Here is a 13,740-nt window from a genome sequence, read left to right as displayed (position 1 = left end):
GTACATGATCAGGGATTCCTCAGTGCTTACTTGGGGTCTGAGATGTTATAATACAAGGGTATCAGAGTAATTTTAATTATTATTATAAAAAAAATGGTATAGATTTTCGGGTCGTTATAGTTTGGTATCAGAGCCTAGGTTGTTAGGTTCTACAAGCTCTAGAATACAGCGGAAAACAATATCAAAATATAGGAATGGAATTTTGAGAAGAGTGGAACAGGATATCAGTGAGTTGATGTTGGGGAATTAGGATGAGAATTTAGGGTTCTATTTTGCGGTCTGGAGGTAGAATTTCGGGGTGGTTTCCGTGATTTTCCTAGGGTGACGATTTCAGGAAAATCATAGTAAACTATCGTCAATTTCTATTTCCATATGGTAGGATTAGACCTTAAATTAGTGATAGGAAGTGTGGGGTATTTTAGATAGAATAATATTATAAGGTTTGGATCTTTAGGATAATTTGATATTATTGTAGGATGAATCCAGGAGGTAGTAGCGCTCATGCTAGTGGCGACGATGGAGCAGAGCCTTCTAGTGTAGGAGGCAGGGACTCAGATGTTGTCTTACGTAGCGTAGCTCAGCAGGTCATGACTAAGATTGTTCGGAGCTCCAGGGAGGAGGGAGGTCCATCTACAGCTTAGGGATGCACGATAGAGAAGTTCATGAAGATGAACCCTCCAGCATTTTCAAGAGTAGCTGATCCTGTAGTTGCTGAGAACTGGATGTAGGAAATAGAGAAAGTGTTGACGGTGTTGCACTGCACTAACGAGCAGAGAGTCCTCTATGCCACGTATAAGTTGGCAAGAGAGGTCGAGAGATGCTGGACTGCCACGAAATTACTGAAGGAGCAGAGACCTATTCCAGTGTTGATGACCTAGGCCCAATTTAGAGACATATTCTTTGACAGATACTATCCTGCCACGGTCAGAGAGGCTAAAGTACAAGAATTTTTTAGCCTATCCCAAGGAACGATGACAGTCTAGCAGTACGCGACGAAATTTATTGAGTAGTCGTGTTTCTGCCCTTATATTGTCCCAGATGAAGCTAAAAAGGTTAGGATGTTTGAAAGAAATTTGAGACGAGATATATACAGGCAGGAGGCAGTATTAAAGATGCAGGATTTATCTAAGTTGGTTGATAGAACCACTGTAGCAGAGGAGAGTGTGCAGGCAGATGTAGGAGGATTGAGCTAGAGGAAGAGGCCCACGCCTCCAAGTTTTCAGACGAGTTCTAGCTAGAGTCCATGGGAAGGAGGCAGATCTGGTGGGGGTCAGAGGCAGACGATAGGACACAGTGGATATCAAGAAGGGCAAATTTATCTCACCTGTCCTAGGTGTGGTCAGAGACGTCTGGGCAAGTGTCGGTTGTGTGAGAAAGTCTATTACCGATGTGGGAAACCTGGTCATATGGCTCGATCATGTTGGGGACCACCAATCTATGCACCAGCTCCCAAGATCGCATTGGGGTGGACGATGGTAGGCGCTCCGTGGAGGCCAGTAGAGGAACTTTGCACTGGCGAGAGTCTATGCATTGACGTCGGGAGATGCTGAGACTACTGGAGACATTGTCACTAGTATACTTACTGTTTTGTCATATAAAGTTGTTGTCTTGTTTGACACAGGTGTCACACATTCCTTTGTATCATCGGGGTATGTTAAAGTAGCTAGGTTAGGAGCACAGTTGTTAGATGTTGAGTTGTTGGTATTCACGCCGATTGGATCTATTGTGAGGTGTAAGAAGGTACTTAGAAATTTTTCAGTACTCATTCAGGGGAAAGTGCTACCAGCTGATCTTGTAATACTAGATATACAGGGATTTGATGTAATATTGGGTATGGATTGGCTGACAACTAATCACGCCGGCATAGATTGTCATCAGAAACAAAGTGATTTTCAGACCCTCATGCGAGCAAGAATACAGATTTGTGGGTTCATGCAAGGTTGTCTCGCCACAGTTAACGTCAGCTATTCAGACGAAGAGACTGATTCAGGGTAGATGTCAGAGATATATAGCTTACATAAAAGAATTACAGAAAGAAGAACTGAAACAGGCTGATATTCCTATGGTCAGAGAATTTCAGATGTTTTTCCAAAAGAATTACTTAACTTGCCACCAAATCGAGAGATCGAATTTACTGTGGATCTATTATCAAAGTCGGCACCAATATCTTAAGCGCTTTACAAAATGGCTCCAGCTAAACTGAAAAAATTGACAAATCAGTTGCAAGAATTGTTGGATAAAAGGTTTATCAGACCTAACGTGTCGCCTTGGGGAGCACGACCATGAGAATGTGTATAGATTATAAGGAAATAAACAAATTGACAGTTAAGAATAAATATCCTCTTCCCAAGATTGATGACTTATTTGATCAGCTCCAAGGAACTCAGGTCTACTCTAAAATTGACCTTCGATCAAGTTATCACCAAGTGAAAGTCAAGGCAAAGGACGTATCAAAGACAGCATTCCGAATCAGATACGAGCACGAAGAGTTCCTGGTAATGTCGTTCGGGTTGACTAATGCCCCAGTAGTATTTATAGATTTAATGAATCAGGTGTTCCATCAATACCTAAACCAGTTCGTTGTGATTTTTATAAATGATATACTAGTCTATTCGAGGAGTTTTGAGGAGCACGAGCATCATTTGAGGCTGGTATTGCAGGTATTAAGGGAAAAGAAGTCTTACACGAAGTTAAAGAAATGTGAATTCTAGTTGAGGCAAGTTACTTTCCTCGAGTATGTGATCTCCGGGGACGGTATATCAGTTGACCCAAGTAAGATAGAGGCAATGGTGAGTTGGGTAAAACCAGGAAATGTCCAGGAGGTTAAAAGTTTTTTGGGTCTGGCAGGCTATTACCGACGCTTTGTGGATGGTTTTTCCAGATTGTCAGGTCCGCTAACATGACTCACGAGGAAAAATGTGAGGTTTGAATGGACCGATAATTGTGAGTAAAGCTTCCAGAAGTTAAAGCGGCGGTTGGTCTCTGCATTGGTACTGTCTATTCCATCAAGGGAGGATAAATTTGTGATATACAGTGATGCATCTTTGAAGGGACTCGGATGTGTGTTAATGCAGCATGGAAGAGTCATCGCCTACGCATCTAGATAGCTTAAAGAGTATAAAAAGAATTATGCAGTGCACGACCTAGAGTTAGCAACAATTGTGTATGCTCTGAAGATTTGGAGGCACTATCTTTATGGTGGGAAATGTGAGATTTTCACTGATCATAAAAGTTTAAAGTATTTCTTCACCCAGAAAGATTTGAATATGCGGCAGAGAAGATGGTTGGAGTTTATCAAGGATTATGATTATACTATCAACTATCACCCAGACAAAGCAAATGTGGTGGCTAATGCACTGAGTAGGACAACAATAGGAGCAGCGGTATCAGCGGTGGAGATTCAGTTCCCTATCCAAATGGATTTGGAGAGGTTAGGCGTGGAGTTGATAGAGGGTGATCACCTGGCATTTATTGCCAACCTGGTGTTACGACCTACATTGCAAGAAAGGATTAAAGTTGCCAAGAGAACTAATCCAAAACTAGCAGAGTTGATAGAGAAAGTGCAAAACGGGTAGGAGAAAGAGTTCAGTATATCAGATGACGAAGCCTTGCGGTTTTGTTCCAGATTATGCGTTCCTGTAGATACTCGAATCAGGAGAGTTATCTTGGAGGAGGCTCACAGATCCTTATACCCTGTGCATCTAGGTAGTACTAAAATGTACCGGGATTTACAGGAATCCTTCTGGTGGAGCGGCATGAAGAAGGAGATTGTTGAATTCGTAAAGCAGTGCTTGATGTGCCAGTAGATAAAGGCTGAGCACCAAAGACCCACAAGGCAGTTGCAGTCACTCTACACCCCTGAGTAGAGATGGGATCACGTCTCCATGGACTTTGTAACAGGGCTACTGCTAGCGTGAGAGGGACAAAACGTTATTTAGGTAGTCATAGATCGACTAATGAAGACCGCTCACTTCATCCCTATCAAAGTCAACTATTTTATGGACAGGGTAGCAGAGTTGTATATTCAGGAGATAATTTGCTCACATGGTGTGTCAGTATCCATAGTCTCAAACCATGACCCCCGATTTACGTCACGATTTTGGAAGAGTTTTCAGGAGGCTATGGGGTCACACTTAGCATTCAGCACAACTTTTCATCCTCAGACTAATGGGCAGACAGAGAGGACGATCTAGATACTTGAGGATATGTTGCATGCATGTGTGTTGGATTTTAGGGGTAGCTGGGCCAAGTATTTGCCGCTGGTTGAGTTTGCCTATAATAATAGTTATCATGCCAACATCGGGATGACACCTTACAATACTTTATATGGTAGGAGGTATCGTTCTCTATTATACTGGGATGAAGTGGGTGAGAGACGAGTTTTGGGACCAGAATTGGTTCAGCAGGCGTACGATGAAGTTTGACTAATTAAAGACAGAATCAGTGCAGCTCAGAGTCGGCAAAAAAGTTACGTAGATACTTGTCGCTGGGAGTTAGAATTTGACGTGGGAGATCGGGTGTTTCTGAAGGTAGCTCCATTGAGAGGAGTTATGACATTTGGGGAAAATGGTAAGTTGAGCTCTAAGTACATTAGCCCATTTGAGATACTTGAGAGAGTGGGGTCAGTTGCCTATAGGCTAGCTCTACCACCAGCTCTATCTAGAATTCACAACGTATTTCATGTTTCCATGTTGAGGAAATACGTTTCAAACCCTTTCCACGTAATCAGTTATGCAAAGATAGAGTTTAGAGATTCACTGGCATATGAGGAAACACTTGTACAGATCTTAGATAAGAAAGAACAGGAATTGCGTACCAAGAAAATTTAGTTAGTAAAAGTCTTGTGGAGGAATCATGCCATAGAGGAAGTTTCGTGGGAGCTTGAGGAGGAAATCAGACAAAAATACCCACACCTGTTTAGTGGGATACAGTAGTAGTTAGTATTGTTCAGATAATGACAGTTTTATATTATTCAGTACAGAGTGATGAATATATAGTTGTATTTTAGAGTATAGGGTAGGCAATGTTTTGGGTTCTGGTAGAACTTTTCTTTTTTGAGTATATTTGTAATCTCCCAGAACTACTTTTGTTACCACGGTATTCCTCTGTCATAAGTGAGAATAATTAATATAATAAGTAGCCTATTTTCCTTAATGAATGGTGTTTAATATAAATAGCAAATTTCGAGGTTGAAATTTTTATAAGGAATGGAGAATGTAGAGACTCGGAAAATTTATAGCAATTAAATAATAAAAGAAAATGGAGAAGGAAATTTAAAAGGGGACTCGGCAAGGCCTCGTCGATGAACGCGAAACGTTCGTCGACAAATAGCCTACTTGGGCACGTCGACAAGGATATATGTCTCGTCGATGAAAAAATATCGAGATGGGTGATTTCAGGGCCTGAAGTTCGTCGACAAGGGTAATGAGTTCATCGATGATCTCACTTCTTGGACTCGTCAACGAGATGACGTGGCTTGTCTACGAGGCCATGTGGCCAAAGGTCTATAAATAACAACAAATGACGGTTCAGCGAGAAAATTCATTTTCTCTCAGCTTTTTCTCTCTCCTACTTGATTTCTCTTCCCTTCTCTCTAGATTTCTCGCCCTGTTACTCCTCGGTTCGACAATCAGAAGTCGCCACGTCGATCCTGTGAAGTTTCTTTACAAGTCTGCTAAAACAGATTGTTGATTGGAACAACTTGGGCACCATCTCAAAATTAGGGCAAGTAGATTATTTAGATATTTTTAGTATTAGTGGGCTTATTTGAGTCCAGATTTTGTATTATATGAGAATATACTGGAGTTTTGTGGAGTAAAATTAGGGTGTTATGTTTTCAAGATTTTGAGGATAGTATGCCGAGGGCATGAGAATAGAGTTGGAGGCAAGCCTCCCAATCAGTTAGGTAAGGAAAATATGCTATGCTCGGAATTTTAGTATGGTTATCAGTAAATTATATGTTTTACTAGATTATTATTCAATTCACAAATTATTAGCCTATCAAAAAATACAGATTTCAGAGCATGGAAATTTATTTATTTAGTTGTGTGGCATGAGCTCGTAACAAATCAATTCAATATTTATACAGCTTTCAAATATCATATTTTATAGTATATTAGCAAAAAATATCATTATACAGTTTTCAGACTATCATGAGTTATAGTATTTTTGCACAAAAATATGTTTTATCAGATATTAAACAGACAGATACATTTTACAAACAAATATTTTACAGTATTTACAGAATTCCATGATTTTCCAAAACCATAACACTCAGATATTACAGATGATTCAGTCAAATATTACAGTTATTTGAGTCAAATATTACAGTATTTCAGATCAAATTTATAGTGCTATGGTTATTTTGAAATCATGGTGAAATAGTAAGATAATACATATAGTATACACAATATTAGATCCTGATGAATCATATCAATTATTAGCAGAGCACAATACCGTTGCTATTATAGATCAGAGTGCAACCACACATCTTAGATAGTATGTAGAAGGTTTCCGTCAACCATGCCTAGAGGGATTGCAGGCTCCCTAGAAGAGGTGGCCGGTTTGACGAGGTGGATACCAGTATTGTGCCTAGAAGAGGTTGCAGATTGGCCAAGTTGAGAATGGTAGAGTTATAGTTGACTTACCTAATAGGCCAACCAGAATTAAGTCCCGCCTACGGACCCGCACAACCCTATCATGAGGGGTTAAATCATGACGTACAGTTTTTCAGGATATTTTTCACAGTTACGTATATATATATACAAATTTACAGAATATCAGCAGAGATATTACACTGCTAGAAGTATGAATAAATAGAAAACTCAGATATTACAAATGTATTTTAAATTATAATAGATATGAAATGTACTGTATATTATTTTATCAGCTTTCACTGTTTCAATTACTTATCAGTATAGTATTTATGTAGTTTTTTTGTCACACACTAGTAATATCATATTTTCTCTTACTGAGCGTTGTCTCACCCCAGTGATTTAATATTTTCAGGTGATCCAGTTAGGCGAGCAGATCGGGCTCGCAGATAAAGAGGATGATTACACTACCCTTTTTGTAGGGTAAGTGTATACAAGAGATGGTATTTTTGAGTAAATGATACTGGGGTTATGTGTATATATGTATGTATGGCTTGGGTAGATTTACTGAATTCTGGTATTATAAATGTGGATGTACAGTTTATGTATTCCGCTGCATAGGTATGTACATGATCAGGGATTCCTCAGTGCTCACTTGGGGTCTGAGATGTTATAATACAAGAGTATCAGAGTAATTTTATTATAAAAAAATGGTATAGATTTTCGGGTTGTTACATTACTCATGTTGATGTTGCTTGAGCTATCTTTGGATCTCTTTGAATTCATGTCTTAATATACTTTAAGCTTCATTTGATCATCTTTCGTTGGAGTATAAGCTTTTAATGATCCTTGTGAGCATTTGACCTTGTATTCACATACTTGAGTCCTGAAATATCATCACCTAATCAAATATGTTAAGTTCATCTGATTTGTTATCATCAAAATAAGATTTTAAACCTTGTAGGGTCAACACATGTTCTTATTTAAAAGCATGAATTACACCTCAATGACCCCCTAGATAAAGGTCACTATCTTTTGTAGTTGACCTCGCTAATAGGTAAACAACTCTTGACAGAGTCCTTTATATTTAAAGGACGCCTTCTATATCTTTATTTGATTTTTTATAAACTTAATTATTAGAAAGTTTTCATAAAGCTCTTCTTTCTATCATTTTATAAGTCTATTTCATAGACATCAATGCTCAAAACTATTTTCACACTATTCAACACTTAAGAATAGAATTCATGTTAACATTAACTAATAAAAAAATGTGTGATGGATGGAACACATAAAATAGTAACAAATTAACAATTATATTTTTATTCTTACATTTACTAATAATAATAATAATAATAATAATAATAATAATAATAATAATAAGAAGAAGAAGAAGAAGATAAAAAACATAATAAACAATGAAAATATAATATCTTTTATATTAACTATTTAATTTATATATAATTTCTAATATACAAGTTAACAACTGATGTACATTTATGCACTAGCTTATCCACATTTTCACACACTAGAACTAGTCTTGTTTTTATTAAACTCATGCCTAAAAGTCCTTCTATTTTGATTGGGCCTATAATATTTTCTTGTATGTTTGCTTTGTAGTTTTGCTCGCACTTTCTTTGTACACTCCCTTGTAGAATGATTATAGTCGTCCAATCAAGAAAATTATCAAGGAGTTATAACGGAAAATTGTGAGACAAATTACTTGTTATCTAGGCATTTTAAAAATATCAAGTAGTCGCCAAGACAAAAGAGGCTAGCAAGGTGACGATAGCTATACTAGTCATCAAGTGAAGATCACATACTCCTAAAATAAAAGTCACATAGTCATCAATGACAAAGGCTAATAAGCATTGAAAAAATATGTCAACTATAATAAATTGGATCTATAATATTATAAAATGATTCCAATTTATTATTAGGTTATAATGTTTTAGAAACGATCATAATTTATGAATAGGGTTTTAATGTTTGGAAACAGGTTTAATTTATTATTAGGATTTATGACTTGAATTTATGTTTTGTAACCTTAAAACTAATATAAGTTTGACCTTAAAAAGATATAAATAGGTATAAAACTGTTAGTTTTGGTGGCTTCATAATCGTATTTAATGTGTTTTGATGATATTATCCTATTTGTGATTCCTAGTGTATTTCATCTTTGTAGATCATGTTAAGTACAAGTACAAGTGACAAATACATGAAATACTATATCAAAGGCAAAGATCAGACCAAGTAGACATTAAGTAGGAAGGATCAAAAAGACACTTACTCGGAAGAACCCAACCACAACCAAAGGAAGGTTAATGTAGAATTATTTGTAATGAGAAGTGTTTGAGGTAGGAATTATTATAACTTTTGCAGTTTTGTTTCATGCATGATTTCTGAGTAAGAGTTTAGCAAAATTGCATGTGCATACTAGGACACGTTAAATCAAAGAATTTGTCAAAAACATCCTATGCTCAAATATGTTTTCTAAAGGGACAAGTTTTCAAACATCTTGATATTATGGACATTTGCATACTTGGTCCTGATCGAGTCAAAACAAGTTTTATGTCCTAAAGACCCAAAGAAGTTCAAGTATATTTTTATAAAGGACATACGAGCTTATAAGATATCAAAATGAGCTTTCAAATTTGTTTTCATTAACAAGATATTTTGTATTTGATTGAAACTTTATTTGGACAAGTATTAATCTTCATTAGACTTAATATATTTAATATACTTTTGTCCAAGAAAAGGGTAATTCATTAAAAGGCTTATTAGTGTCGCGACGTTCCCGAGGCGAACTTGGACGAGATGGTGGATTTTAAAAGTATATTTTCATGGAAAATAAAGTGTAATGGAGTCGCCACTAGCCTTTTGAAATGTAATTAAAACACTTGATTACTACACAATTAATGGTAGAATCGGTCTGCGTTATCAGAGTCGGGTGCGGAAGTTCGGTTACACGAGAGAAATATATTAGCACCTCTTGCACGTCCATTCTACGAACGGTACCTAATTAATTGAAAATTATCCCACAAATTAAATTTAATAAGCTTTCAAAATTACTTCCTTTAAAAAAATTGTGAAAAAATGCATAAAACAAATACTATATAAGTATTCCCTCATAACCGGGGCATACCATACTCCGAAGAGCTCGTGTCTCTCTTTTAAATCATCGGGATGAAAAATTAAGAAAATAATTTATAAAAATACACTCCTGAAATTTTTGGAATTTGTAGGCTTTTTCTAAGCAAGAAAATATTAATCCGGGAGGTTTGGGAGTGCATCTGGGGTTATAAAGAATGTCAAAGATGATTTTCAACCTCAAAAATATTTTTTGTAATTTTTCTGAATTTTGGTTACAATTTTTGTGTTTTTCCCCAAATAACAAAAAAGACAATTAAAGAAAATCAAAAAAATATTTTTTATCATGGGCTTTTTGAAATTTTTTATTTTTCTAAGTGTAAAAACACTTTTTTAGTGCAATTTTTTTTTTGAATTTTTGGTATTTTTCTTGATTTTTATGATTTTTAACATCTTTCATAATTTAAAATCAAGTTTAAAAATATGGAAATAAGCAAAAAAATTGATCAAACTTATTTTCCTTTTTTTTTTATAGTTTTTCTAAATTTTTATGATTTTTTTGTGGATTTTGGTGAATTATTTAAGGATTTAAATATAAAAAAAAATAAAAACTAAATCGATTTCAATATCGATTCAGAGGACCCAAACCAGTTCGAAGCAGAACCGATCCAAGGCAAGGGTCAACTAGTTTTAGGCCCGGTTAAGGCCAATGTCGCGTGTCATCTTATGAATGAGAGATGTATGCAGGTGAGGATTGGCTATGTGGCTCAATCATGGGCGTCCATTGCAGGCAAGAATCCAACGACTTGCAATGAGTCGTTTCAAGGATTAATAGTGTGGGGGACAAGCTTGCTACGTGTTGCCTGAGGCGCAAATGAGCGTGCAAGCATTTATGAAGGCTTTTCACACGAGGCAATCACTGCCGTTGATGGGGATCAAAGATTCAATGGCTGCGGCAAGACGCGCATGGATTACCAATGTGGCAAGATCTGGCTCGTTGAGGAGAAGCACACATCGCACGATGATGGGGGAGGTTACATAGCTTTCTAATCGCACGGCCAGGAGTGTGACACGTGTTGCAATCCGGAGGCTTCAAGGCTTAAGATACTTAAGCCAAAATTTTCCCTTCCTTTCAATTTTTGCAGCCCTCGCTCTCTCTTTTTCTGTTCCCCTTTCTCTCCCTCTTCGAGCAAGAAACCCTAGGTTTATTTCTTCTTCCTAACCTCCTCTATGCAACACCAGAACCCTACACCTGTAAGCTTACCTTCTCCCTCTCGACCTCTCTCCATCCCTGATCCTCTTATCCTTCCTTCTTGTCTGCAAACCTGCGATCAGGTCCTAAAACCCTAGCCTCTCTACCATTGCCTCTCTGTAACGACCCGAAGAATAATAGTATTTTAATAATAAAGAGGGAGGAAAATGGAAACAGGGACAAAAGAAGGCAATAGACATCGTCGACGACATCGCACTTTTGGAAAATACTCCATCAAATTTATCAAGGCTTCGTCGACGAGAAAATACCGAGAGAAGAATTTGGGCTACTCTGAATTTCGTCGACGAAGGGTAAGGTTCATTGACGAAATTACTTAAGAACTCGTCGACGAGATGATGTGGCTCGTCGACGAAGCCCGTAGTATAAAAAACTCTAAACTCATTTTAATCGCAAAAATCAGCACCGCTCTCTTCCCTTTCTCTCTCCTATGGCCTCTCCTCCTTCTCTCCCCGATTTCGGCCCCGTCAGTCATCGGATCGACGATCTAAAGCCACCATAACGTTCTTGGAAGAGTTCTCTTCGAGTTTGCCGGAGCAGATCATTGGTGAAACAAAGTTGAAATTCATCCCAAATCCAGGGTAAGGTCTTTTATTCAATTTTTGACTTTTTGGAAGTTGTAGGAAATGATGTAGGCCAAGAAATATTGATATTTTGTTCTAAGATTGATGATTTTCAGGGTGTTGAGTGGAGAACCCTACGGGTGTAGGACCCATTATAGTAAAGGGATTTTAGCGAAAAACAGGTAAGGGAAATATGCTATGCTAAGTAGTTTTAAAATGATTTCCAGTATGAAATGTATATTTGAACCAGTTTATTATTCACAAAAGGACATTATATAATTTATTAATTATGAATATTATGTATTAAATTACTATGTGGCTTGAGAATATGAATATAGTAAAGAAACATGCTTTACGGTATTTTTAGGATATGATTTACAGAATATACAGTCAGTGGTTATATTTTATAGTAATTACAGAATACCATGATTATACAGTTTACAGTACCATGATGATACAATTTACAGTACCATGATTATACAGTTTTCAGTACCATGACTTACAGATTACAGTTCAGTTCAGAAATACGGATGATACAGTTATAGTTTATTACAGTGTCATGGTTTATACAGTTATTACAGAATCATGGTAAAACAGATAATTGTATATAGAGATGTATTATATAGTATCAGACCTTGTTGGACCATACAATTACAAAGCACGGTACCGTAGCTACATACAGTTTATAGAGTGCAACCACCTATTCAGATAATACGTGATAGTAGGTCGATCGTATAGTGCCCTAACGTGGACAAGCTCCCCATCAAATATGGGTGGAGGAGGGCAGATCAGACTGAGAGAGTATAGTAATTTACCCTACTCGGCCAGTCAGTGTAGATCCCACCTACGGGCCGCACAACCCTGTCTTGAGGGATTAAATCATGACACACAGTTATCCAAAAGGAAAGTTTTCAGTTACTGTTACGTATATACAGATTTATAGAGACAGAGAATATACTTATGTACATTAGAAGTATTTTGAATGGTAACCAAAAATACTGATATGTTAAGTTACACGGAAATGGCGGTGGTTTTTATTACTTGTACTGTATTTTCAGATTCAGTTATATGCGGTTATACAGAAACCATTTTTCATGGTATTGTACTCATTTGCCACACACTAGTAATAGTATATTTTGTCTTACTGAGCGTTGGCTCATCCCAATTACTTTAACATTTTTCAGGTGATCCAGGTAGGCGAGCAGATCAGGCTTGCAGATAGAGGGGCCTCGGTTTTGCCCTAACAGTAGTGTGAGTATTTTTGGAAGTATTTTTGTATAGCCCTAGTCAGTTGAGGGTATTCTGGAAAATAGACTTATATGTATATTTTGGGAAACATTTCAGAACTCTGGTATTGTATATAATGATTTATGGTTATGTTTATATGATTTCTGCTTCTCGCTGCTTAGGTTGATGATTCAGTTTGGTATAAGAGCATTTTAAATGTTATAATATATATATATATATATATATATATATATGAAAATTAAGCAGGTCATTATACTCTCACTCTTATTTACCTCTAAACCCTCTCTTTCTCTGTAACTCCACCTCCAAAAGCTTCACTGAGGGGCACAACTCTCTCCCTTTCTCTTGTCTCCCTTCTCAAAGGCGTTTCTTCCGAAAACCCCAGATCTCTAACTAGCACTCCTCTCAGCTTCTCACTGCGAAGCCAAAGCTCATGGTCTATCTGCGTGTAAGATTGAGGGGGGGGGGGGGTAAGCTCTAACCGAGACCTAAGAATGGTTCAAAGCCGATAGAGAAGCTAAGTTTTCTCACACCCTTCTTGCTTCTTTTTTTTTTTAAATTTGAATGCTAGTTGGTTTATTATTTGAATATTGAATCGTGCATTCAAGTGTTGATGTGGTTTTGTTCAGAATCTTGGTTCTGATCCTATGATGATATGGTTGAATGTTGTTTTGATTGTTGAGGTTTAAGATTGTAGGGTTAGGGGGTTTCTGGTTTGCCGAGTTGACTCGTCTTCAACTCAGTTGGGTAAGTGTGGGTTGACTCGCATAAGTCAACCTGAAGTGAGTTGTGTGGACCTGGGTTGACCCAAGTGGGTCACGTGACCTCAATCATGTGTGGGTCTAAGTCAACGTGGGCTTTTGGGTTTGAAATGAGTTTGGGGTCAATTTTAAAACAAACTAGGTTAAAAAAAAAAAAAAAAGGTATCTTAAAACATGAGTGGACTTGGGGGTAAAATATTTTAATGGGCTTGGGTCAA

The 13,740-nt window shown here is 37.1% G+C and overlaps 1 protein-coding gene across 3 annotated transcripts in view; it reads left to right on the top strand.

The window, feature by feature from the left end:
- LOC131150209 (organelle RRM domain-containing protein 1, chloroplastic) overlaps nt 1-7,327 on the top strand; it is a 32,809-nt gene extending 25,482 nt beyond the window's left edge. For all 3 annotated transcript variants that reach the window (XR_009135493.1, XM_058100807.1, XM_058100806.1), the window contains one exon: nt 7,009-7,327. Coding sequence is in view for 2 of the 3 variants with exons in the window: in XM_058100806.1 (XP_057956789.1) it covers nt 7,009-7,080 (72 nt within the window). In the remaining variant the exon portion in view is untranslated. The remainder of the gene's footprint in view (nt 1-7,008) is intronic.
- Nucleotides 7,328-13,740: the final 6,413 nt, after the last annotated feature.

Source organism: Malania oleifera, chromosome 3 (assembly GCF_029873635.1).
Source record: "Malania oleifera isolate guangnan ecotype guangnan chromosome 3, ASM2987363v1, whole genome shotgun sequence".
NCBI classification, from domain to species: Eukaryota; Viridiplantae; Streptophyta; class Magnoliopsida; order Santalales; family Ximeniaceae; genus Malania; species Malania oleifera.
This window is presented reverse-complemented; position numbering and strand designations above follow the sequence as displayed.